The sequence below is a fragment of the Bubalus bubalis genome, chromosome 5, assembly GCF_019923935.1.
Source record: "Bubalus bubalis isolate 160015118507 breed Murrah chromosome 5, NDDB_SH_1, whole genome shotgun sequence".
NCBI classification, from domain to species: domain Eukaryota; kingdom Metazoa; phylum Chordata; class Mammalia; order Artiodactyla; family Bovidae; genus Bubalus; species Bubalus bubalis.
The window spans coordinates 107,300,465-107,326,170 of NC_059161.1; the positions used below are offsets into that span (position 1 = coordinate 107,300,465).

The following is a 25,706-nucleotide window of genomic DNA, read 5'->3' on the forward strand; positions in this document are numbered from 1 at the left end:
ATTTAATGATGCTGAACCTTAAAAACCTTCATCGGGATGGCATCTGTTGTCATATTGCAGACATAATTTCTATTGAGAGATTGAATGTTCCATTGAAATCAGATAGCTGTTTTTACTATTGCTAAGTGCCTGTTCCTTTTCCTGATTAAGTGTTATCATTTCCATCTTGTCTCAGTGTATTCCTACCAGACAGTTCTTAGTTTTCCATTGTTTCTATTGATGATGCAGAAAACATTTCTGTGAATCATTTTAATCAATAGGTGATTCCAAACTGCTGTAGGTGCAGGTCAGCCGAAGAGAAACTCCATGTGGACTAAAAGTGCATTATTTTAGAATAGTAGCACCTTGCGTGAATTTTTAAACAAGAGTGAGTAAGAGCAGTCATTACATTGGAGACTTTATATATATATATATATATAAAAGCATTAATTCTCATAAGAATCATAAGATATATATTATACCATGAACATGGACACAGAGGAGATTTAAAGATTATTTTTCAAAGTTTTCCAGGGTTACAGAGTGGGGAGTAGATTTGGAATTGAAACTCAGATTAATCCAAGTGTAGGATTTATTCTCTGCTTTCTAGTCTATTCTGTGTGTTGTGTCATCTCTTATCCTTCTGAGGAAACAAATGACAAATAAATGGCTGAATGTCACTCATTAGTAAGGACTGGACTGACTCCCATCTAGAAGTTTTTTATGTATAATACCTAGATGTTATTCCTTTCCCGTGGGTCCTGTGCAGGTGTTAGTGTTTTGGGAAAAGCCCACCTCAGTGAGACCACTGTCTGATCTTCCAGGTGTGACTAGATGTGAAGATGAGGAATCACACTCCAGTGACCGAGTTCCTCCTCACGGGAATCCCTCACACACAGGGGCTGGAACACGTGCTCTTTGTCTTCTTCCTCACTTTCTACCTGCTCACTCTTGTGGGGAACCTGCTCATTCTCCTGGCCATCCTCACTTCCTCCAACCTCCACACCCCCATGTATTTCTTCCTGGGCAACCTGTCAGTGTTTGACATCTTTTTCCCTTCTGTGAGTTCCCCCAAAATGATGCTCTACCTACTGGGGCAAAGCCGGACTATCTCTTACCAGGGCTGCGCCTGCCAGCTCTTCTTTTATCACTTCCTGGGCTGCACGGAGTGTTTCCTGTACACTGTGATGGCCTATGACCGCTTTGCCGCCATCTGTCACCCCTTGCGGTACACGGCCATCATGAACCCCAGGGTGTGCGCCATCTTGACTCTGAGCACCTGGATGGGGAGCAGTGTGCATGCGTCTGTCCTCACATTTCTTGTGTTTAAGTTACCCTACTGTGGCCCCAAGGAGGTGGGCAATTTCTTCTGTGACATCCCGGTGGTGCTGCCCCTGGCCTGTGCAGACACCTCTCTAGCTCACAGGGTGAGTGTCACCAACGTAGGTGTTGTGGCACTCCTGTGTTTCCTTCTTGTCCTCACTTCTTACACTCGCATCATTATCTCTATATTGAGAATCAGCTCCTCAGAAGGCAGGCACAGAGCCTTCTCCACTTGCAGTGCCCACCTGACTTCCGTCTTGCTCTTCTATGGACCCGTGATCCTCATTTATCTCCGGCCTGCTTCCAGCCCTTGGCTGGATTCTGTGGTTCCGTTGTTCAATAATATTGTTAACCCTTCCCTGAATCCTTTGATATACAGCTTGAGAAACAAGGATATGAAGTTGGCTCTGAGAAAAGCACTAATCCAAGGAGTAGATACTTGTGGAGCATAAAGTAGTATGTCATTATCTGTGCTTACAGATTTGCCTTGCATTTATATGGGGCATGTGGTCTATGAAACCAGCTGGGGTGAATGGCTAAGTAGCATTTGGGATAAATAGGTTGAATGGATTTTTTTTGTCATTAAACATGTATATATTTATATAAATTTGTATTCAAGAAAATCTTTATGGCACTTACAATGTGCCAGGTACTATGCTATGCACTTTATAAACACTGACATATGTTATTATGAGAATTTTCATATAGAGTAGATATTATTATCCTGGTATACAGAGGAGTGTATTAACGCACTGAGAGGTTAAGGCACTCCTGCAGTGTCTCAGAGATAGAAATGTGCTGAGCCAAGATGTGAATGCAAGGGTTTTAACTTTGTGCTAATAATGTTGCCTCTATATTGTCATAACTAGAGCACACATGCTTACCTCTTCCAGCAACTTCTTTTCAATTTGCATGGAGTAGTTTTCATTTTTCCAAAAAAAAATCTGTTGTCTACTCAATTCATTCCATTAAATTTATCACTTCGTCATCTATGCTGTGATGACTGTTATGTACTTAAGTTTGATGTAAAGAAATTCAGTTACATTTCAAAAACCAGAAATGTGCTAATCTATCTAGTGACAGGTATTTCATCAATCCTCTAGACTTAGGTCAGTGTATCTGCTCTTTACGACCGTGCTTTGAATTCTGTAGTATGAATGCAGATTTTCTACATTAAATCAAAGACGGAGTTTGACTTCCAGAATTCCTGGACCCTCAAAAAATAGTAATCATTTTTTTCCTCTTGAAAATAAATAGATTTGAAGAAAATAGGAAAACTGTAAAAAAGTAAAGTGACTAGAAATTACAAATTAACCCTACCACCTAAATAATAATCACTATTAACATTCTGACATTTCTACTCTCTCTTTAATGAGTAACTAAATTGGAACTAATTTTCTAAAATCCTGTTTACAACTATTTCATGTATACCTATGTCATCCATATATCTATCTACATATGTGTATTTATACATTTGAAAAATCATATTATATATATATATAATCCTGGTTTATTTCAATAATGTATCAAACCTTTTCCATTGCCACAATTTTTAACCTGTTTTATTGTGATATATTTCATATGCCAGAGAATTCACCCATTTAAATTATAGGAGTCAGTGTATTTTTTAGTATATTTACAGAGTGTCCACCATCACCACGGTCAATTTTAGAACATTTTTATCATCACAAAAAGATATCGTATACCTTTTACATATCACCTTCTCATTACCTCCATCAATTTCAGCTCTAAGCAACCATTAATCTACTTTCTATAACTATAGGTTTGCCTGTTCTGGGCATTTGATATAAATAGAATCACATAAAATGTGTTTTCTGTGACTGATTTGTTTAACTTAGCATGTTTTCAAGGTTCATCCATGTTGTAGCAGGTTCCTTACCCCTCACCCCCATCTCTTATGTGTCTGAATGTCCCTAGATCCTATAGTTTCTGAGGTCACTATATATTATTAAACACATGTGTATTTATGATTGTACTATCTTCTTAGCAGATTAAGCCTTTTATCATTATAAAATATTCCTTTTTATCTCTAGTAACATTTTTTGTTTTAAAGTCTATTCTGTCTGTTAGTCTAACCATTTCAACTCCCTTGTTGTTGCTATTTGCATGATATCTCTTTTTCTAAGCATTTGTTTTCCTTCTGTTTGTATCTTTGAATCTAAAGTGTGTCTCCTGTAGACAGAATGTATTAGGAAAAGTTTTTTCTGTTCCAGTTTGACGATCTCTGCCTTTTGGTTGAATTTTAATTCATTCACATTTTAATGTTAATATAGATATAATTGGATTTATATTTGCTATTTTATCTGTTTTTTGTTTTCTATGCCTCATTCTGTGTCTTTTTTGTTCCTCTATTTCTCCTTTACTTTAAAAATTTACTTTATGAAATAGTATTTTGATTTACTTAATGAGTTTTTCACTATTTTGTTGATTTATTACCTTAATAGTTGCTCTGGGACTTACCATCTTATATCTTAACTTATCACAATCAGTTTCAAATGTATACTAAATAAATTCCAGAGCAATATAGAGACACTACTTCTATATATCTCTATTCATTTCCCCCTCTTTTTGTGGTATTATTGTTAGACATATTGCATCTATGAATGCTACGATTCCAACAACACATGTTATAATTATTGCTTTATATAATTTCATGGTTTTTAAGAAACTGAAACTGGGGGACTTATGTAAAGCAACTGTGTATTTATAGCTTTTGTTATAATAACCTTCTTACTTATTTTTGGCTTTCACCATTCTTTTCTGTGCTTTTGAGTTATCATGTCATTTTCTTTGCCTAATATAGACTCTCTCCCACCCAACTCTTGTTTGCTATTATTGGCAAGTATATTACAATTATATGTATATATATTGCATGCATATATATATATATCAGTTTATCTTCGAGTTTATTCATTCTTTTTTCTGCCAATTTAAGTCTACCATTGATTCCCTCTAATAAATTGTTTATTTCAGTAATTGTACTTTTCTACTCCAGAACTTCCATTTGGTTCTTAAAATTTTTAGCCATTGATATTCTCTATTTGATTTAACATTGTCATTACACATTCTTTTGCTTCTTTAATTATGGCTTCCTTCAGTTATTTGAACATATTTATAAGGACAATTTTGAAATATTTTCCTATTAAAATTTGACATTTCATTAGTCTCATAGGTAGCTTTTTTTCCCCTGCACTACAGATCATACTTTTCTGTTTCTTTGTATGTTAATTGTTTGTTGAAAACTGGATATTTCAGATAATATATTTTAGCAACACTAGGTACTAGTCCCTGCCTCCCTCCAGAGCATGTTAGTTTTTTGATCAGAGGCTAACTGAATAATTTTAATGAATTCTTTCCCCTGCAGTGTTAAACCTCTCAGGATGTTGTTCCTCAAGGTGAGGTAAAAGCCTGAGTATGCCCACAGCCATCCTCAGTACTGGTATTGGCAGGGCTCACTTTGATGGATTCTTTCCCTGACCACATCCTTTTGTGGAAATGTGTGTATGTGCACACCCATTACTATTACTATTCCTAAGGCATGTAACAATAATGGTGATTTATTCAAGGTCATTTTGGATGAGGAAATAGGAAAGAATAGAAACACTTTACTTTATGAGAACACTTTACTCATAGTGTAAAAAAGCACTTAATTAGGGCCCAGAAAAATATCTGGATTCTACCTGGTTCCACTAATAATAATACCCTGTGTGGTCCTGAACAAGTCATTTTATTCTGTGACCTTGGTTTCCAACATTTATAAAATGAAGATGTTGGACTAGATTATCTTTAAGCATTCTTTCACATCTGAAATTGTGTACCATCATCAGTTCAGTTCAGTTCAGTCGCTCAGTTGTGTCTGACTCTTTGCGACCCCATGAATCGCAGCACGCCAGGCCTCCCTGTCCATAGGAACTATTATTTAGAAGCATGTGGTCATGGGTTAAGGGGAAGAAAGGTGCCCAGAGGCCTCCTAGTTTCTGATTTTGGTGAGGCAATGACTACCATTTGCAGTACTGCCTCTATTTTAAATGAAAAAAATATTAAGATATAATTGCCATGCAACCCTGTGTAAGCTTAAGGTGTATGTGGTGATTTGATTCATTTATATAGTGCAGTATGATCACCATGATAGCATTAAGTAACACTTCTCTCATGTCATTTAATTATCCTTTCATTTTTTTCCTGGTGAGAACAACTGTGCTCTCTGTTTAGAATTCAGCCCTTGAGATTGGCCTCTGAAGCAAGGCTTCCCTAGTGGCTCAGCTATAAAGAATCTGGGTGCAATGAGAGAGACTTGGGTTCGATCCCTGATTTGGGAAGATCCCCTGGAGAAGGAAACAGCTACCCACTGCAGTATTCTGGTCTGGAGAATTCCATGGACTCTCTAGTCCATGGAGTCACAAAGAGTCAACTACTGAGGGACTTTCACTTTCTGAAGCAAGGTAAAATTCCTCATATTGGCCAGAAGATGACACTGTTGGGCCACTGACGAGTTAGATTCTTCTCTGCACCGATTTAGGCTGCAATAAAGATGGCTGAGTCCCTTCACTGTTCACTGAAACTACCACAGCATTGTTTATGTCTATAGCCCAATACAAAGTGTTTTTGGTGTTAAAAAAAAGAAAAATTTTTAAAAAGGAGATAGTCTAAAAAAAAAGATCTCAGAGCTGAATTGATAGGATAAAGAATGGTTGAAATGATGATTAGAACTGTGGGAGAGAGGTCTGTGAAGCTCATGGCTTCCTGATGACACTACCATGTGCGAATATCTTTCTGGAGCAGCGGTTTCAAATCAGTGATTGTTACATGTTGGTGTCACTATAGGCACTGTTTGTGTATAGAGATTAGATACAGGAGGTAACATAGGTAAGAGAGAAAGTCTTGATGAAAATGGCTGGCAGACGTCATAGGGCCCTGCATTTCGTTTACAGAAGCCAAAACCCCCCCACTCTGATATTAATACGTGTATTCCCCCTCCAACTCCCAGCTAACTGAGAAGAGAACTGAACATTTTCCTTGTCATGGAAAAGGACTTGATCTCCTTTATTAAGAAGCCCCAGGGAATTAACTTTGCATAGAAACTGTGTTGATGACATGATACCAAGTATTAGTTTCAACAAAAGGAAACAACGGAGGGACTTTGATAGCTACAGAATATTATTACTTTGTCATGACATAAATATTGAAAAAATTTATACTAAATTGGAAAGTTCTGTGTTTTGGAAGGAGAGAAGCACTTGTACTTTTGTCTTATTTAGTTTCAGAGGCAGAAACTGAACTGCTCCTATCTTTCTCTCTCTCTTTTCCTTTTCTATGCTGGTTTCACATAACTCATCTTTTTTTCCCCTAAAACAGTTCTGACATAAACATAAATCTTTCTATTCTCCAAACTCAAAGTGCTGAGTAGACTTGAAACTGATAAATGCAAGAAACAGTTTAATAATTTTTCCTCCACTGTAATCCTTGGTTGCAAGTATGAACAATTATATTTTTGTTTTATTTATTTTCATTTTTTCTCCTACTATTTCTCATATTCAAACTTTTAAGATTTTCTTTTCGCTAGCTGGTTAAATTCTTGAATTTAGCCTTGAAAATCTTGCTGCTTCTATTAGCAATTGCTAGCAAAAGGAATCTCAAAAAAATGAAAGGGAGAAAAGGTTCCCTTTTTTCCTTAACTGTAGTAATCGATACCATTCTGTTTTGTCAACCCCCTTTTGAAAAAATGTTAAATAAAAACATTCACAAAATTCTGTTTTAATAAAATGAATAGTGCTGCATTTCTGTCTTTGATTTTTATAAAGTTTCTCTTGTAAGCATTACTTTAATAATGGAAATTTTTAGGACATCCATCTGAAATAGAGAAATTTTCCTATCGTCTAAAATGCAGCCTTTAATGACTAAAATGTTTGGTTTTCTAATTGGCTTTTAGTTGATAATTAGTTATGTTCATTTTTGTATTTAAATGTGAATTTTTATTCTTCTGGAAATATAAATTACTCTAGCTATGTATTATTAGGCAAAATTGCTTTCTTCTTCTCCCCATATTCATGAAGGTATTGTATAAATCTACTATTCCAATGTGCTTCCCATTTAAACAAAGGCTTTGAAATACTTTGTCTCTTTTAAATAAATACAAGTCCTAGTGGGTCACTATGGAGCCCTACATGTTTCTCCTTTTGCTCTTGGAAGGATGCGAGTAACTGGGTAAGCAAAGAAGCAGGGGTGGCTCTCTGTCTTCCTCTTCCCACCTTCTCAAATAGGATGGATACCCCTCATAGCCCACTGGAAAAGGGGATCTGTAATTTTCTTTATTTCAGGTTGCCTTCTAAACACTTCTTTTCAACTGCTTGATTTTAAAATATGAGTTTCTTTTCTTTGCCTTTAAAAAAGTTCATGCCCAAAGTTTTAACCTAAATAAATGCTTAAAAAAAATAAAATTTGAGGTCTTCCTTTTAAGATAAAGCAATAATACTTGAGGACAAGATGTGAGAGTATTGCTATGTTATATTGCCTTTCTAAAGCAGGGAAGAAACTGAGATTATATGCATATGGATGAAATACCCTTATGAAATAAGGGTCTCAATTGAGAGGATGGTTAAATGTAATAGTTCATGATCATGTGCGTGTGTGCTCAGTCATGTCCGGCTCTCTGCAATCCCATGGACTGTAGCCTGCCAGGCTCCTCTGTCCATGGAATTTCCCAGGCAAGAATACTGGTGTGGGTTGCCGTTTCCTTTGCCAAGGGATCTTCCCAACCCAGGAATTGAACCTGGGTCTCCTGCATCTCCTACATTTTCTGTTAGTGAATTAAATACATTCTGTGGCCATAAAATGGATTTTTTGGTAGCCATATTAATTAAGATGGCTATCTAGATTTATTGATGTGAAAAAAAAATGGTTCAGGGAATAGAAAAATTAGAGTACAGAATGATAACTATAATATTATTACATGCATGTAAATCTGTGTAAGTGTGGGCATATATAGGTGTGCTTGATAGATGCCCACCAAAATTAACAGTGGTCATTTCTGGGAAGTGGAATTTTTACTGGATTAAAAATAATATTTTGTGTTTCTCATTCTTTTTTCATCATTAGCACCTCATAAGACCATTATGCAGTTTTTTAAAAAGGAAGAAACAGTAATTCTCTTGAATGGATCTGCTAGTAATTGTTCTCTCCTGACGTAAGAACACCTGATATTGTACTCTTCTGAGCCCACAGATAAACAGAAGGAAGCATGGGGAGCTCTCAACATACTCTCAGCAGTAAAAGTACTAAAATGAAAAGAAAGGTTTCTAAAGAAAGTCCTAAGATTGAAATCAGAGGGTGGGAGAACAACAGCAGATGCAGTCCTAAAAATTTCAGAAAACTGGGAAATAACTTCTAAAAGAAAATGCTTAGAAGTTATCGGCTTTTATATTTTCTTTTCTTTATTTTTTTTTGTGCTATATTTTAGATCATTTTCAAAGTTAAATTTTCTGGTTCAGTAATTTTTTCTCTTTAGTCCTTTATTCAGTCATATATTATTGAATTTAAAAATTCAATAATATTATTTATATAAGATTTCTGATGATTTCTTTTCACAACTTTTCTTTCCTTTGTTTAGAATTTCCTATTCTTATTTCCTAATAATATTATCTAATTTTCTCTTTGATATTTTTATTGTAAATTCTTTTTGATGGCCTACTATTTTTTGTTTCCTAATTTATAAGTACTTCTGATTTTTAAGGTTTTTGTGTGTGTCTTTTCAGAATATTGATTTCTTTGAATAGCTGATGAGAAAGCTGATAAAACAGTTCTTAACTGTGACTCTTTTCTGAATGTGATGATTTTGTAATATTAATGCTGGTCCTTTTTGAAATGTGGCTCTGGCCTGGAGTTTGTTTGGGTTGTAGAGCTCTGGCCCCAGGTCAGATCAGTACTATGGGTGTCCTGGCTGTTTCTTGTTTGTAGAGAATTCTTCTTCATTATTTTCATCTGAAGATGTATACTTACTATATTTTTTCCTATAATTTCTGTGTGTAGAGAAAGAGATCACACTTTCAGTATGTACTTACTCTTTGTTCTAGAATCAGAAGCCTGAGATTTATTATTTTTTTATATCTTAATAAGCTATTGATACATTTGCTTTTTGAACACCCTGTAATGACCAGTGGTAAAACCTTTCAACTTTAAAGGAAGGGGTGGGTATGACTCATTGGAGCATAAATACACTGAAAAATTTGTGTCTTTTCACTTTCTTTGCCTAAAGAGGATAAAGCCTAGAAGGGAAAAAGTGAAAAGTAAGAGATAGGAAGAAATCTTGACAACAGGATGACTCTATAGGACTTCTAAATAATTTTAAAAGGGTGCACAGTAATTAATGTCAAGATCTGGAAGTGGATACAAGACAGTACCAATGAGTCAGAGGCCAGCACATGTCCCGGGGAGCAGATCACAGGAAAACATAATGACTGTGCTCGAATCATACGGCTGTGAGATCATCTGACTGTATCTTAAAGAGATAAGAGCAAACCGACCCTCATTTCAACATTCACTGTTTGACAACATATCTCACTTTCCTTCATATTATCTTTTATCTCTGAGGACATTTTAGTGCCTTTAAAGTCACATAAATGAGGTAAATTTTCACTTTTGATCATCTCTCTGGTTATTTGTTCCTATATAGATGTTGCTGCAATGACTGAGTTCTTGGTGATTTGCTCCTGTTGGCCCAATGCCTGTCATTAACAATGTCTGAGTTTTCACCCTTCCTTCAGTGGAGGCAATCCAGTTTCCAATGAGAAACCCAACTGAAAATCTGTTGACTAGGTGATAAGAGAAAAAAGGGACAATTAAGGGCCTAGAAAGTCTCATCTCAATGTTCTTTCACTGTGCTCTGCTCTGTGTTCCTCAGGCCACAGCCTACCTTATGCATCAACCCTCTCACTCCCTGTTTCGGTCATCTTCCCCAGAATATTGGCTTCCCAGGTGTTGCAGGAGACATAAGAGATGCAGATTTGATCCCTGGGTCAGGAACGTGTCCAACTCTGTGTGACCCCACAGACGGCAGCCCAATAGGCTCCCTGGTCCCTGGGATTCTCCAGGCAAGAATACTGGAGTGGGTTGCCATTTCCTTCTCCAATGCATGAAAGTGAAAAGTCAAAGTGAAGTCGCTCAGTCGTGTCCGACTCTTAGCGACCCCATGGACTGCAGCCCACCAGGCTCCTCCGTCCATGGGATTTTCCAGGCAAGAGAACTGGAGTGGGGTGCCATTGCCTTCTCCTACTAGGAAGGGGAGGTTTTATCAAATATCCCTCTTCAGTAATCTCCCTGGGAGTTGTCGCCCATCCCCGCCAGTCTAGTGCTATGTACTTCCTGCTGCTCCTGAGCTGTCTGATCGTTTCAACACCTGGAACTTCTGGGCAGAGCCCCCTAGAGGGGCTGTTTCTTGGTGGGTATCCATGAGGAGAGAGGGTGAGTGATGTCACTGGAGGAACTCCAAGGACTTCACAGTTTGACAAACAGACTCGCAGAAAACCATGAATTCAATACTGAGCTGATCTATCTTTAAACATTGACACGGGAGAAGAGGTACAGCATTCACAGCTCATGCATCCCTAGTGAGAATTCATCAGACAGCCCAAGCACAGGCTTCCAGTCTCACCACTGCACGGCCATGCTTGTCTTTAAGACATGAAGCAAACTATCACAAAGAAGCTGGCATCCCCTGTCAGTCATGTAAAACTTTGTGGGTGTGTGATTTGCTCTCAATTTTGTTTTCTTTTCATTGTTGTTGGTTTTATGCAGCTGGATCACATTAATTATGTTATACAATAGAGAATCTCAATAACCAGGTTCTGGTTGCTCTGAGAAATATTACCCAGAACCAACTGATAACAAGGAAAAAAGGTATTTTAAACTATGATCATTTGCCAGACTTTCTCTCTCACAACAGAGTTAGTATTTTCATAATCAAACAGAACACTAGTCCATCCTCCGTGCCCAACCCCACCCCACCCACATTCTCCCTTTAAATTCTGCCTCTTCATTTTCCATGAAAGTAAGCAACACGATTAACAATGAGTCATAAAGTTTTCAGTTGCCTCCTGTGGCTGCTTTGAAAATATAAGATTAAACCCCCTGGTACCAGTAGCTAAATTATTTCAATAGTAGAGTCAGTGTGCATGAAAAGGTAGCATTTAAACAATAAATATTGTTTAAATAAACAAAAATATTGCTTGAATTTTGTTCTTTTTAATAAAAAACATCTGGGTAGAAGATAATGTAAGATAATTTTCACCGTGTAAACACAAAAGACTACCCTATTATGCCGATTTCCTGTTTTTCTATGTGTAGTTTGGCTTTATTCCAAAAAAAAAAAAAAAGGATCCTTTTATCTAGAAACTGTCATCTATTTTTACTTCATGAATAGGAATTGAAAAGATTTAATTTTAAGTAGAGTTTCTTCTATAATTTATTGAAAATCGCTATTTTTAGATAAGGGAAATATTCTTTTTGGTGAATGTTTTTGCAGTGAAGTCTCCCTTCCCAGGTTTTCTCCATAGAGATAAGAATCAGTTCTAATGAGGTGGGTGAAACGGGAGCCTATTATACAGAGTGAAGTAAGCCAGAAAGAAAAACACCAATACAGTATACTAATGCATATATATGGAATTTAGAAAGATGGTAACGATAACCCTGTATGCGAGACAGAAAAAGAGACACAGATGTATAGAACAGTCTTTTGGACTCTGTGGGAGAGGGAGCGGGGGATAATTTGGGAGAATGGCATTGAAACATGTATAATATCATATAACATGTATACCTGTGGTGGATTCATTTTGATATTTGGCAAAACTAATACAATTATGTACAGTTTAAAAAAAAAAAAAAAAAGAAACGAATCGCCAGTCCGGGTTCGATGCAGGATACAGGAAGCTTGGGGCTGGTGCACTGGGATGACCCAGAGGGATGTTACGGGGAGGGAGGTGGGAGCGGGGTTCAGGATTGGGAACACGTGTACACCTGTGGCGGATTCATGTTGATGTATGGCAAAACCAATACAATATTGTAAAGTAATTAGCCTCTAGTTAAAATAAATAAATTTAAATTAAAAAAAGAAAAGAATGAAAAGTTGTTTAGATCAGGGGCAAATCAAATGATAAACAGCAATTAAATTCTGTTAGTTACATAATAAGCTCTAGTTTTAAGATGTGATTAATAGCAAATTTCTACATGTGGGCATAGGATTTAGGAATGAAGTTAAAGACATAGTACTAGATTAAAGCACAGTCCCTCGAAAGTGGTTAAAGAAACAATAGTCATGTTTCCTCTAGAAGTTCTGAGTATTCTCATTTATTTTTATGAAATAAGTTTGTTTTTTAAATCTTTTATTTGGAACACATTTGCTTCTCAGGCTGGAGATCAGGGAGTTTAATGACAGGGTCACTCAAATTCAGTAGCTGAGTGAAAGAACCAAAGAAGGCTCTGATCCTGGGCTTCTGTTCTTGGCCACAAATAATTGCAGCCTGCGGGTGAGGTAGGCTGAGAAAGCTCAATGCTTGCCTTCTGCTGAGAGAATTCTTTGTGTGACAATACCACTGCAAATGTAAGAATAATGGAAAAAGAAGAGAGAGGGGAAAAGACCAACATTAGGAAAACCTACTCTCTGGGCTTAGTACACATCTGAATAGGTAGTAGGTTAACTTCAGGAATGTTCAGGCAAAGGCAGCCCATCCTTACAACCTACGTGGAAAGGACAGATATGGTGGGGAGGAGAATTTAAAATTCCTGTTTTAGCTCTAAGAACCAGAATAATGAAGGCTGTTTAACGAGTATTATCTCATGTTGCCAGTATCCACAGGAAGGAGGTATTATTCAGAACTGAAGTGGAGGAAACTGCAGCCTAGGAAGTTCAACACGCCCAATGTCACAGGCAACAAAGTATTATTTGTAGGAATTCAACGCAGGTCTGTTTCTCACTACTATTGTATGTCCAAAGTGCGCTGCTGAATGAGGCCCGTCAGAAAAAAATGCGTGCAAGCTAAAGGAGGAGAAATCAACTTTCCCAGGATGGCCTCATGGAAGAGGGACTATTTGGGAGACATCTGACAGAAGAGCTTAGTAGTGGTTTATCCAACATTCCTGGACCCACAGCACAGTTTCATCTGTAGACCCATGAATAGAAAGGTCTGCAAGAGACAGGCTGGGAAGGGCCTTTTATGATATGTCCTTTTGTATTCATCCTCGAAAATCCCATGGACAGAGGAGCCTAGCAGACAACAGTCCATGGAGTTGCAAAGAGGTGGACATGACTGAGCATGCACACACACACACACATACACACATTCCTATTGCAGGCGTGGAGATCAGACGCTGTTATGAAAATGTGATATGAACTATTATAAACAGGGAGATGCCCTCGGCTGCAGTGGTGACCGGGATTCCATTTAGAAGGCTATCAGTGTGTGATTGAGGTTTTGAAAAAGGTGATGGCAATTAGGAAGGAGAGCGGATGATAATTAGGGAAAAGTAGATAAATAGAGTAGTGGATCTTCATGGATGATCTATCGAGTGGAGTGTGAGAAAAAAAAGGAGTGCTCTTGGTTGCTGATGAGGGCATTTGATTATGTAGCAAAGTCACTAATCAAAAGATGGAAGGGGGAGGGGAGATTGTAGTTTCCTTTGGGTAATATCTTAATCGCTTAAAAAGGCTCTGTTAATTGATGAAGAATTACCTTGTTTGTCTTGTGCTCTATAGAAAGCTTAGCTTGATATACACTTGGAAAGCATTTATGATGCTTCTTTGTATATATTATTAGGCTGAAGTTGGGAAGAATTTTAAGCAAAGTTACTAAACTATATTTCATAAACCATCAGTTCATATATAAGCAACTTGGGTTTGTGAAATATCATAACAACCTGAGGATAAAATACTGTATGTTGAAGAAGCCTTAACAATTACCTTTCTGCCCACTTCCATGTCTCCGCATACTAAGAATTGATGAATAAACTGAAGGTCAAAATAAAATGTTGATTTTATCACTAATAAAGGTGGAATAAAAATGCAGGAGAATATCCTAATTTTCTCCCTCCAAAACCCTGGAACCAGTGGCATCTTGGTTTGCCCTCCCCCATCTGCTGAGGTCTGGGGGGAAAGCAGAACATTCAGTTCAGGCAGCTGGTTGCCAGGCAACCCAGGGAGATCTGCCTGCATCATCCAGCAGCCCATCTCACCAGTCTCTCTTCAGCACAAAACATAAATTAATTTAATATCAAGGACACACTGTACTCGCAGCCCAAAATGCCTTCTCTGTTCAATTTCTCATCACAGATTATGTCTACATTTTTCAATATAGCTCAACAGAAGCAGCTCTAAAGTAAGCACTCACAATAGTGTGGAAAAGTGCCAAATAATATACTGCTAACAAAATTAAATTGTATATGAATACCAATTCTGAATATGAATTTTCTTATTAAAATTTCATAAAGAATTAGATATAAATATGAAATATCTTTTCATTGTATGTTAAAGTCCAAAGAATTGCAGGTCCAAAATTCTGTCTTCCATTATTTCATACCCATCTTATTCTAAGGCTGAGGGGCTTTATTTGGGGTCATGTTTTTTCTTCTGTGCCCAATGTCTGGGCTTTCTCCGGATGGAATGGGGTGAGGTTCCTTTGAAAGTGAAAGTGAAAGTGAAGTTGCACAGTTGTATCCGACCTCTTTGCGACCCCGTGGACTGTAGCCCACCAGGCTCCTCCCTCCATGGGATTCTCCAGGCAAGAGCACTGGAGTGGGTTGCCATTTCCTTCTCCAGGGGATCTTTCCGACCCAGACTCAAACCCGGGTCTCCTGCATTTCAGGCAGACGCTTTAATCTCTGAGCCACGAGGGAAGCCACTTCCCAATTTTAATTGCCCTAACATGACACCTTTTAATTAATTTTGACTTTCCTTAGTGGGTTTTTTTTTTTTTTCAGTATTCAGAAATTTACTATGGTGACCTCAGAGTCTCCAGGTTTTATTTAAAGACAGAAACCATGTGCATTTTATTCACTTCCTAACTATTATATTCTTTATGACTCCATGGGCTATAGCCTGCCAGGCTCCTTTGTCCTTGGGATTTTCCAGGCAATAATACTGGAGTGTGTTGCCATTTCTTCCTCTAGGGGATCTTCCCAACCCAGGGATTGAACCCACGTCTCCTATGTCTCTTGCATTGGCAGGTGAGTTCTTTACCACTGAGTCACTGGGGAAGCCCCAACTATTGTACAGATCTTACATATGATCAGTAAATATGAGTTAACTAAAGAACACATATTCCAGCATATGTTTAACCTATTAAATTCTATTTCTTTTGAGGTTTGTATTGAAGTACAGTCTTTCTACCTTACCTTACCAACAGGGTACCCACATGAATAACTGTAAACCATGTCTCCCCTGAGAACATATCCTCCCCTCTGCTGTTGTTGTTCAGTCACTAAGTCATGTCCTACTCTTTGCTACCCCAAGGACTACAGTCCTTGAACTGCACGTCAGGCTCCTCTGTCCTTCACTATTTCTCAGAGTTTGCTCAAATTCATGTTTATTGAGTCACTGACACTGTCTAACCATCTCATCCTCTAACTTGCTCTAAATTTGATTGTACAACACACTCCTCCATGCCCACCCACTACAAATCTCCCCACTCTGTTAAGGGTTTGCTATTTAATTGTTCTTTGCCTATATAAGTGAGCTTAAGACAAAGTTATTTCCTATCATGTGCTCACAGGTGACAGTTGAAAGAGAATTATGAAGTTAATATTAATATGTTATTGGGCAAAGCCACCATGTTTAGAAGTCTTCTGGGCCCAGGCCATTTGTCTTCAGGACCTCTGGCTAGTACATACTACAGGAAATCTTGTGTTGCAGAAGATATGAAATCCCAAAACAGCCCAGGTGGTGTAAGAGTGTAGATTGAGACTAAGTGGTGAATGAGTTGGAGAAAGAAAATTTTGATGTGGTCCCCTAAGAATTCTGGGAAACAGTTCCTTTCTAATTCGGCTGCATCTCGTTCAGGAATGTGCTCTTAGGAGACTCCGTGGACCGCAGAGCAATGGTTGAGGACTTTTCAGAGGTCTGAGTTTACCGTGTCCTCTGTCTTGTAATCATATTGTGTACTTGTGTAGTACTGAGACTGATGATGTATTTCTGCCCCAGACTGAGGTTGTTGATGACACATATATACACAGGGATGATCTAGTCTTATGTTCTAATGCCCACCAGTCTGGGTCTGAAGGGCATCAATATTGTTTCCACAGGTAAACTTATCCATTCCCATAATATCATAAACAGCCCTGTGTTCAATGGGGAAATTTAGGTCCAAGAACCTTGTGCTTTCTGTCTTGAAAAATGTTGTTTCTGTAATATGTCTATCCTGATGGTCCACTTTTCTTCTATATCCTTACAATAAATACCTCCTGTTATTTGGAGGACTGGTGTCCTCGTCTGTTGATTCATATCTAGTGTTTGCAGCTAGCTGAGATCAAGCAACTAGCTGAGCAAAAATAATTTGTATTTTTAAATTTGTTTTTAATTGAAGGATAATTGCCTTACAATGTTGTGTTGGTTTCTGCCATACAACAAAGTGAATCAGCCATAAGTGTACATATGTCCCCTCCATCTTCTACCTCCCTCCCACTCCCACCGTATCCCGCCCCCTAGGCTATCACATAGCACTGAGCTGAGCTCCCTGTTTTACACATGAAGAAGTTATTTTTTTATTTGTTGGGTAATTCAGCAAGGATTTCATGGCAAGAATAAAATGCCTTTTTTTCTGTCCCATCATCATCTCCTGTTTGCATTTTTTCCTCTACCCATACTCCCATTTCCCCAACCAGAAGGGTTGGTCCACAGTTATGAGGCAGCTCTACAGAGACACAGAATTAGTATTTCAGAGTTGGAAGGAAACTTCGATGTGACCTAGTTCAGTTTTGCTATCTTTTGCATTTCCTCTACTAAAAAGCGGTTCTCCTTCCTAATAAGATAAGGTCTTAGTGTGGTTATCTTACCCCATGTGATTCCAGCTAACAGCCTTTGTCACATTCTCAACAAGATAGGATCATATATTTTATTCAGTTTGTTAGCGTGACATTTTAATATAAATGTCTCTTTGTATACATTTAAATATAAATTTTATATTAAAAAGAGAAAGGAAAGCTCTCCCTTATAGTAGGAAGCCAGTTGGTAATTATAGTAGGAATGATTAAATTAGAAAAACGTTATTTGGCAACTACCATAATAATCCATTCTGACAGGAATCATCCATGGAGGTTACAACTATCAGTTTAAACTTTGAGGAGTAACAGGATATTTACATAATCACAAAGTACCCCTCTTCCCCACAAAAATCACAATTAATTCTGAAAGTAAAATTATAACTTTATTCTTGAGTAATCTGGCAGAAATGATTGGCATTGACCTCACTATTAAAGGGACAAATGTATAGTAAATACCTCCTGATATGATATACTAGGAAGAACAAAACATTTCTGAGTTTGTCCTGCCCAAAATGCATAACCTGAATCTAATGAGGAGGAAATATCAGGCAAACTCAAATTAATGGATGCCCCACAAAATACTCAGAATTAAATCTTCAAAACTTTACTGTCCTAGAGTACAAAGCATGACTTCGGGAACATAGTAGATGAACAGAAACCAAACAGAAATGACTTTATGCAATGCATGATCCTGGACATTTTTTTTCTTTCTATAAACGATATTATTGGAATAATTACTAAAACCTAAAGTAAGGCTGCAGATCAGGTAATAGTATTGTATAAATGTTAACGTCTTAGTTTTGATAACTTTATTATAGTTATATAAGGAGGTTCCTTATTTTCAGAAAAATGCACTCTAAGTAAAGAGTGTAAGGAAAAGGGGAATTATGTCTGCAACTTATCATGGCAACAACTTATTCTGATTTAGGAAAAAAATGTGTGTGTTTGGTGTATGTGTATAGGGAGAGAGAGAGGAAGAATTGTAATAAATATACTGATAACATTTTTGCAATCTGAATAAAGGGTATACATGAATTTTTTTGTACTACTTTTGTAACTCTTTTGGAAGTTTCAAATTATCTCTAAATTTATAAAGTCTGTTTGATGAAGCTTTAGGAATGTATCAAGAGAATGTAAAAGCTAGACATTATTTTTTCATATATATTTTTTATGTTTAAAAGCTTTTATATGTTTTGTGTCAGAAGCAGTAAAATTTCTGAATCAGAGGTGACCTCTTACAATAAAATACTGAATTATTTTTATATTTAGTGTTTTTATTGCTATGATGACTTGTCTGGAAATTAATGAAATTTCTGTAGCGTCAAGATCACCCATAAATTCCTCAGTTGGAATTTAAAAGTCTGTGCAACAGGAAAAGAACTGATCTGCAAACCAGAAGACCAGGATTCTATTTTTGGTTCTGCCATTAACTAAGGAAATTTCTGTATCCAGGCTCTTAGCCTGTGAACCTGCCCTTCAATGGAAGGTGAAGAATTTGGAAGTAAGTAGAAAGATATGAATAGTTAAAATTACATTTAAAAATGCACATTAGAGGAAAACTGTTAGGATAAAATACAAAGAAATTTTCTAAACCATTGTAACTTTTCAAATGTTAATTATTTTTTAGTATCATCATGTGTTTCTTTGTAGTGACAAGTAGTAAAATCCTTAAAACAAAAAAATGTGCATGTGTTTAAAGAACAGAAGAGTGAAGGCTGTAAAACATAAACCTATTTCAGCATCTGCCCATCAAAGTGAGAGATCAGGAAAGAAAATGTGGGTATTTATGTTTAGGGAAATGGAAAGCAATTAGTATAAATCCTTGGAGACTAGAGGAAGAATGAAATGAATGGGATGGGTATGAATGCAGCTGACAGCATCAATACAAGGCTAAAGAACAGAGGTGACTACAGTAGATGCCCATTATCCTGGGGTATATGTTCCAAGACCCCCAGTGGGTGCCTGGAACTGCTGCTGCTGCTGCTAAGTCGCTTCAGTTGTGTCCGACTCTGTGAGACCCCATAGACGGCAGCGCAGTAGGCTCCTCTGTCCCTGGGACTCTCCAGGCAAGAATACTGAAGTGGGTTGCCATTTCCTTCTCCAATGTATGAAAGTGAAAAGTGAAAGTGAAGTCGCTCAGTCATTCTGGACTCTTAGCGACCCCATGGACTGCAGCCTACCAGGCTCCTCCGTCCATGGGATTTTCCAGGCAAGAGTACTGGAGTGGGGTGCCATTGCCTTCTCCAGCCTGGAACTGCAAACAGTATCAAACCTGAATCTGGTGGCTCAGAGAGTAAAGAATCTGCCTCCAATGCAGAAGACCCTGGTTTGATCCTTGGGTTGGGAAGATCCCCTGGAGAAGGAAATGACAATCCACTCCAGTGTTCTTGCCTGGGAAATCCTGTGGACAGAGGACCCTGGTGGGCTACAGTCCACGGGGTCACAAAGAGTTGGACACAACTGAGTGACTAACACTTTATATATGTCTTTTCCTGTATATACAAACCTATGATAAAATTTAACTTATAAACTGGTCACAGTAAGAGATCAACAATAACTAATAATAAAATAGAACAATAATAATATGCTGTAACAAACATGTGGTCTCCCTCTCGCTCTTAAAATATTTACTGCACAATTTAATGACTTTTCCGTCCTAATTAAACACTTATCACACACTGTGGTCATAGCTTTTGTAGTTTGAGGTGTGGCAACAAAACTAGTACAAATTTCTTTTTCTTTCTTCACAGTGTCTTGGGTATCCGATTCATTATTAGTATTATAGATCACAGCAACCTCAATACAGAACTGATTTTTTTCTTAAGTTGAGAACTTTAACTTTATCACTTAAAGGAAACACTTTATGGCTTCACTATGGCTTATCTGTATTGGCAACATCACTTCTCTTGAGCTTTGGGTCCTTACTGAGTAAAAGAAAGATTTCTTGAACATAAACACTGTATTCCTGGGACAGTGATTCATGTACGTGGCCAGACGGAGCTCGAGATTTCATCACACTATTCAGAAAGGCTGGCTGTTTAAAATTTAGGAATGATCTGTTTCTGGAATTTTTCATTTAATAGTTTCAGACCAAGGGTGACCTGTGGGTGACTGAAACCACAGAACTGAAACCACTGAAAAATGAAACTGCAGATAAGGGTGGAACTACTGTAATTTGCTCTCGGTTAAGAGAACGTTGAAAAAAACAACCTTGCTATAATGGAAGATACTGAGTTTTTGATGTTTATATGAAAGCAATGAGTGAAAATCCAACCATTGTTTACACTATATCCTTCAACACTTGATATATTTAATATTTCAATACAATTGTTGCTAACCTGGAAACAACTTCCATGTAATTAAGGTTACTTGGTTAATGTCCTCTGGATTTCTAGCCAGAAATGTCTAGTGACTCCGGAATTACTTTTCAGGTGAAATTACAGTATCTCACATTAGAGATTCCTTTACAACAAATTCAGAGCACTGGTGACTGGCATCTCCTGCCATGGGAGCCCATTTAATATTTTCTAACAGCTCACTCCACATTCATTGTGATGCTTACAGTTTCTACTTGGAGAACTTATTTTCAGTCATTTGACAGACAAGAATTGAAGGCCAGAGAAGGAAGAAAATAATAAATCCATTATGAAAAATACTACTTAACTTCTGAAATACAACTTTATTAATATCATTATTATTATTTGTTTTAGTGCATTATTTATTCTCTGGTTCTTACCAAAAGGACTTAAGGTGGCTTACAAGAAAAGTCATAAACATCTGGTAGGTAAAACATAAAAGGAAACAAACTAAAATCAGCAAAAGAAGAATGAGACTATGTTATAAAATTTAACACAGTTTCTATAATAAATTTACCTGTTTTTTCCCTTATCATTAGGGAACCTAGAGATTAGCAGAATCAAAATAAGTTATATATACCTTATTATTTTCAATGGAAAAGCAAGTTTATTGCTACCTGAATTTAAATGAAAATTCTAACCAGCTTGCTTTTTATAACAGACAAAGTAATCAATGTTGTTGTTTTAGAAAAACATGTAGTACCACATTTAAATTTGACTCTTTTTGTTTGTCTTACTATCTTTTTGTTTCTTTTTTTCTTTACAAAACTAAAGCTGATTTTTGTAGGGGCTAATGAGACAAGATTCAAGATAACAGCCTTCCAGTCATCTAATAAAACAAGAATATCTGGATCCCAAAGGAATGTGTACACAAGGAAAATATTAAAATCAAACCAGACTACACATGAGATAGATCTAACCCTTAAAATATTACTCAAGTGAGAGTTTTGGTGTTGAGTGGAAGTAAATTGGAGGTTATGCTCTACAGAAAGGATATTGAGTTCTGATACTCTGTATTAAGCTGGGCTTGCTTGAATTTTTTTTTCCATTCTCCCTTCCCTTTAGATATATACGGAAATACTTTTAACTGAGATTATGAGAAAGAAAATATGTTCTCTGAACTCTTTTAAAGATTTAACGAGGGAGGAAATGTTTGGGGAAGGTTGGCGGTTCTGGCAGGGAATCCAGGCAGCCCAAGAATAAGACTGATGTCAGTAGTTACTCTAGTAATTATATTTCATTATAAACACAGGAAAATATGAAAGCAGACATGGCTTTAAAACTTGGTGAGGTTAAGTGGTAGATCCATTCAGAGTACATTTGATTTCAACACGCCGTGGAAGCTGTGGAAGAGAATTAGTCCTGAGAAATGGAGACTCAAACCTTGTCCAGCAAAGCTTGAGCTTTTCTCAGTTTTTCTTCAGAGCGAAGCCTCTCTTGGGAAATGCGTTCCTCAGAGCTGATTTAACATCCTGATTTCTCAGGCTGTAGATCAACGGGTTCAGCATGGGGGTTACATGATTATTCAATATCTGGATGATAGCACCAAGCAAGGCACTGGGATTGGGCTGTAGATAGATGATGATGACTGGCCCATAAGCACAGAGAATTGCAGTCATGTGTGCACTGCAGGTGGAGAATGCTCGCTGCCTGCCCTCTGCTGAGCGAATTTTTGATATGGCAATCCCAATGCGGGTGTAGGACACAAGAATGAGAAAAAAGCAAATGAGAGATAAAAGACCAACATTTGTAAAACCTACCCTCTGGGCTAGAGATGTATCCCCACAGGCTAGAGGTAAGATGGCAGGTATGTCACAGAAGTAATAGCTCACCTTGTTAGAGCCACAGTAGGACAGCTGGAAGATGAGGGACGTTAGGATAATGGCATGGATACAGCCGCCCATCCAGGTCCCTGTGGCCAAGATGGTGCAGACTCTGTGATTCATTATGACCACGTATCTCAGAGGAAAGCATATGGCAACAAAGCGGTCATAAGCCATCACCGTGTATAGGAAACACTCAGTACATCCCAGGAAGTGGTAGAAGAAGAGCTGGGTAGCACAACCCTGAAAAGAGATACCTTGACTCAGCCCTGAAAGGTATGACAGCGTCTTGGGAGCAGTTGTTGATGAGAAACCCAGGTCAAACACGGAGAGGTTTGCCAAGAAAAAGTACATGGGTGTATGAAGCCGAGAGGAAGAGATGATAGCCGAAAGGATGAGCATGTTTCCCAAGACAGTGCACAAATACAATGATGAGAACAGGGAAAAAAGCACAGTCTCTAGGCCCTCTGTCTCAGGGATTCCCAGCAGGATGTATTCAGTCACCACTGTGTGATTTCTCATGTTTATGGAAGGATCAAATCTTGGGCGTCTGTCAAAAGAAATCTGTAGTTAAAGTGAATATGTATGTGAATATGTATGTGAATGTGTTTAAGACAATGAAATGGAAAAGGAGCAAATAATCTCAATGTAAATAGACTAGTGCTTCCCTTTAGAATTGCCTTGATTGGCCTGCTTCTCTCCATGCTGGGTCTCTCTTTGCAGTGCAGTTTCTACTTGCAGTCTCACCAAGAAATCCTTACATGACAACTCTCCTATCTTCCACGCTTCATATACACTGTTAAATTGTATTAATTTTGAATGCTGCTTTGTGATTCTAAAAGGACAAATTTAAAGATGCAAGAAAGTCCTATCCAAGTTTTCTATATTCACCTGAGACAACTAGGTTCCTTTAAATGTCCAAAATCATTTATGATCATGTAAGTCACATATGGGCTTCCCTGGAGGCTCAGATGTTAAAGAATCTGCCTGTAATGCAGGTTTGATCCCTGGGTCAGGAAGATCCTCTGGAGAAGGGAATAGCTACCCATTCCTGTATTCCTGCCTGGAGAATTACATGGATAGAGGAGCCTGGTGGTCTACAGTCCATGGGGTCATAAAGAGTCAAACAGGACTGAACAACTAACACTTTCACTTTAGGGACTTCCCAGGTGACACTAGTAAAGAACACACCTGCCAGTGCAGGAGACAGAGGAGACCTGGTTTTGATTCCTGGGTTGGGAAGATCTCCTGGAGGAGGACATGTGAACCCACTCCAGTATGCTTTCCTAGAGAATCCTATGGACAGAGGAGCCTGGTGGGCTACCGTCCGGAGGGTCTCAAGAGTCGGACACGACTGAGGTGATTAGCATGCACTCCACACATACAAAAGACAGACTCTTTCCCACATTATCTCCCTGGCTATGAGGGTCAACAATGAGAAACCAGCCAAAAGAGGGGTCTTTAACAGCCCTTAAAGAACAGAAAATTACTTTAACAGGACGCATATGCTCTGGATTTTAGCACACATCAGTAACCAATAGCCTCCATTTCAGTCTCCAAAACCTGTAATAGTCTAACCAGATCCAGGCTAAAAAGCATTCTACTTTTATGGCAGTAGAAGACACAGGGGTAGGTATAGTAGAGACTCCTTTCCAATTTCCATCTTTTGAACATTTCTCATATTTTTTTCAACTTGTTTTAACTGTCAGCACAGTAAGCTCTTTAAATCATACATTAGCCCATGAATTCTACTGCCTAAGACCCTAGCTAGCTCTAGCTCTATCTTTATTATTTTATTTTGATGGTCATGACAGGAGGGTGAGAGCCAAAATTTTTTTAAATGAAGGAGAAATCTGGGCACTTACAAGGCAAACAGAACATAAATGACTGGTGCTATTGAATTGAATGTTACTTTGTTTTCCTTCCCTGGAAGAAGGAAGTAACCCTGTCCTGCGAAATTCCCATCAACTTGCAGTCTGTTGGTAGATCTTCAGAATTCTCTTTTTCAATCACTTTCAAATAGAATGTCAAAATCTGAGTGTGCTTTTCACTTTTATAGTAATTTCTCTCTGATCTAGGAACTGCAATAATTCCCAAATACGGGAGATAGTAAGTAGTAGCCTTGGTCTTCCTTTGGGTATTAATCCCCCAAGTCAGGGTCCTTATTAAGCAAGGGAGAAATTAACTGCTTGATATAATTAGACCTTACCAATGAAACCTAGAGAGAAAGAGAGAGGAGGAAACTGATTAAAGAGGGAATCTTTTATGGTTTCCTTATAAAATATACTTCAGTGAATGATCATTTAAAACATCATTTGAAAAAAAAAAAACAAAAAAAAAACATCATTTGGCACATATATCACATTTATAGATATATTTACTGCTTTTTCATGTGTATGTGTTGTTTTAATCAATCAATTATTTTACTATTTGTGGTAATAGGATTGATTTATTGCAAGCAACAGTAACTGGGTTAGCTCAGAAAATTAAAGAAATTGTTGAAAAAAACGAGGCTCATGGGAGGCTAGGAATTAGGGCAGCTCCTCAGCAGTAAGAACTTGTGGTGCATCCTCTGGGCTCTGCCAGCAGGTGATTCAGCCTCAGCTGCCCATTACTTCTGGGAGCCTCAGATTCAAATCTGATTTTCTTGGCTGAATCTCATGCCCACCTCTGTGGCCAGGGTACAGGGTACAGTGGAACAGAAATGGGCAGTCCTCCAAAGGGTAGGGAAAATAAAGGCCTAAGCTAGGAGAAAAGGGAGGAAGACACATGCCAAGAAGTGGAAAAGAATTTTGAGCTATAATTTGAAGTATGCGTTTTTTTTTTCTTTTTCTCTATTCTTACTTTTTTTAAAAATTTTATTTTATTTTTAAACTTTACAATATTGTATCAGTTTTGCCAAATATCAAAATGAATCCGCCACAGGTATACATGTGTTCCCCATCCTGAACCCTCCTCCCCTTCTCCCTCCCCATACCCTCCCTCTGGGTCATCCCAGTGCACCAGCCCCAAGCATCCAGTATCGTGCATCGAACCTGGACTGGCAACTCGTTTCATACATGATATTATACATGTTTCAATGCCATTCTCCCAAATCTCCCCACCCTCTCCCTCTCCCACAGAGTCCATAAGACTGATCTATACATCGGAGTCTCTTTTGCTGTCTCGTACACAGGGTTATTGT

The 25,706-nt window shown here is 37.9% G+C and overlaps 2 protein-coding genes across 2 annotated transcripts; one reads left to right on the forward strand and one right to left on the reverse strand.

Annotated features, from left to right (window-relative positions):
- The first annotated feature begins 821 nt into the window (after positions 1 to 821).
- On the forward strand, positions 822 to 2,066 carry LOC102403555 (putative olfactory receptor 10D4). The gene has a single exon (XM_025287189.3). It carries the CDS (start codon positions 822 to 824, stop codon positions 1,752 to 1,754), a length of 933 nt encoding a protein of 310 aa, XP_025142974.2. The 3' UTR covers positions 1,755 to 2,066.
- A 20,042-nt stretch (positions 2,067 to 22,108) lies between these two features.
- Positions 22,109 to 23,047, reverse strand: LOC102403230 (putative olfactory receptor 10D4). The gene has a single exon (XM_006056097.4). It carries the CDS (start codon positions 23,042 to 23,044, stop codon positions 22,109 to 22,111), a length of 936 nt encoding a protein of 311 aa, XP_006056159.4. The 5' UTR covers positions 23,045 to 23,047.
- Between the last annotated feature and the right edge of the window lie 2,659 nt (positions 23,048 to 25,706).

Coding starts and splice junctions, on each gene's coding strand:
- LOC102403230 (XM_006056097.4), bottom strand. CDS start 23,044: ATGAGAAATCACACAGTGGTGACTGAATACATCCTGCTGGGAATCCCT.
- LOC102403555 (XM_025287189.3), top strand. CDS start 822: ATGAGGAATCACACTCCAGTGACCGAGTTCCTCCTCACGGGAATCCCT.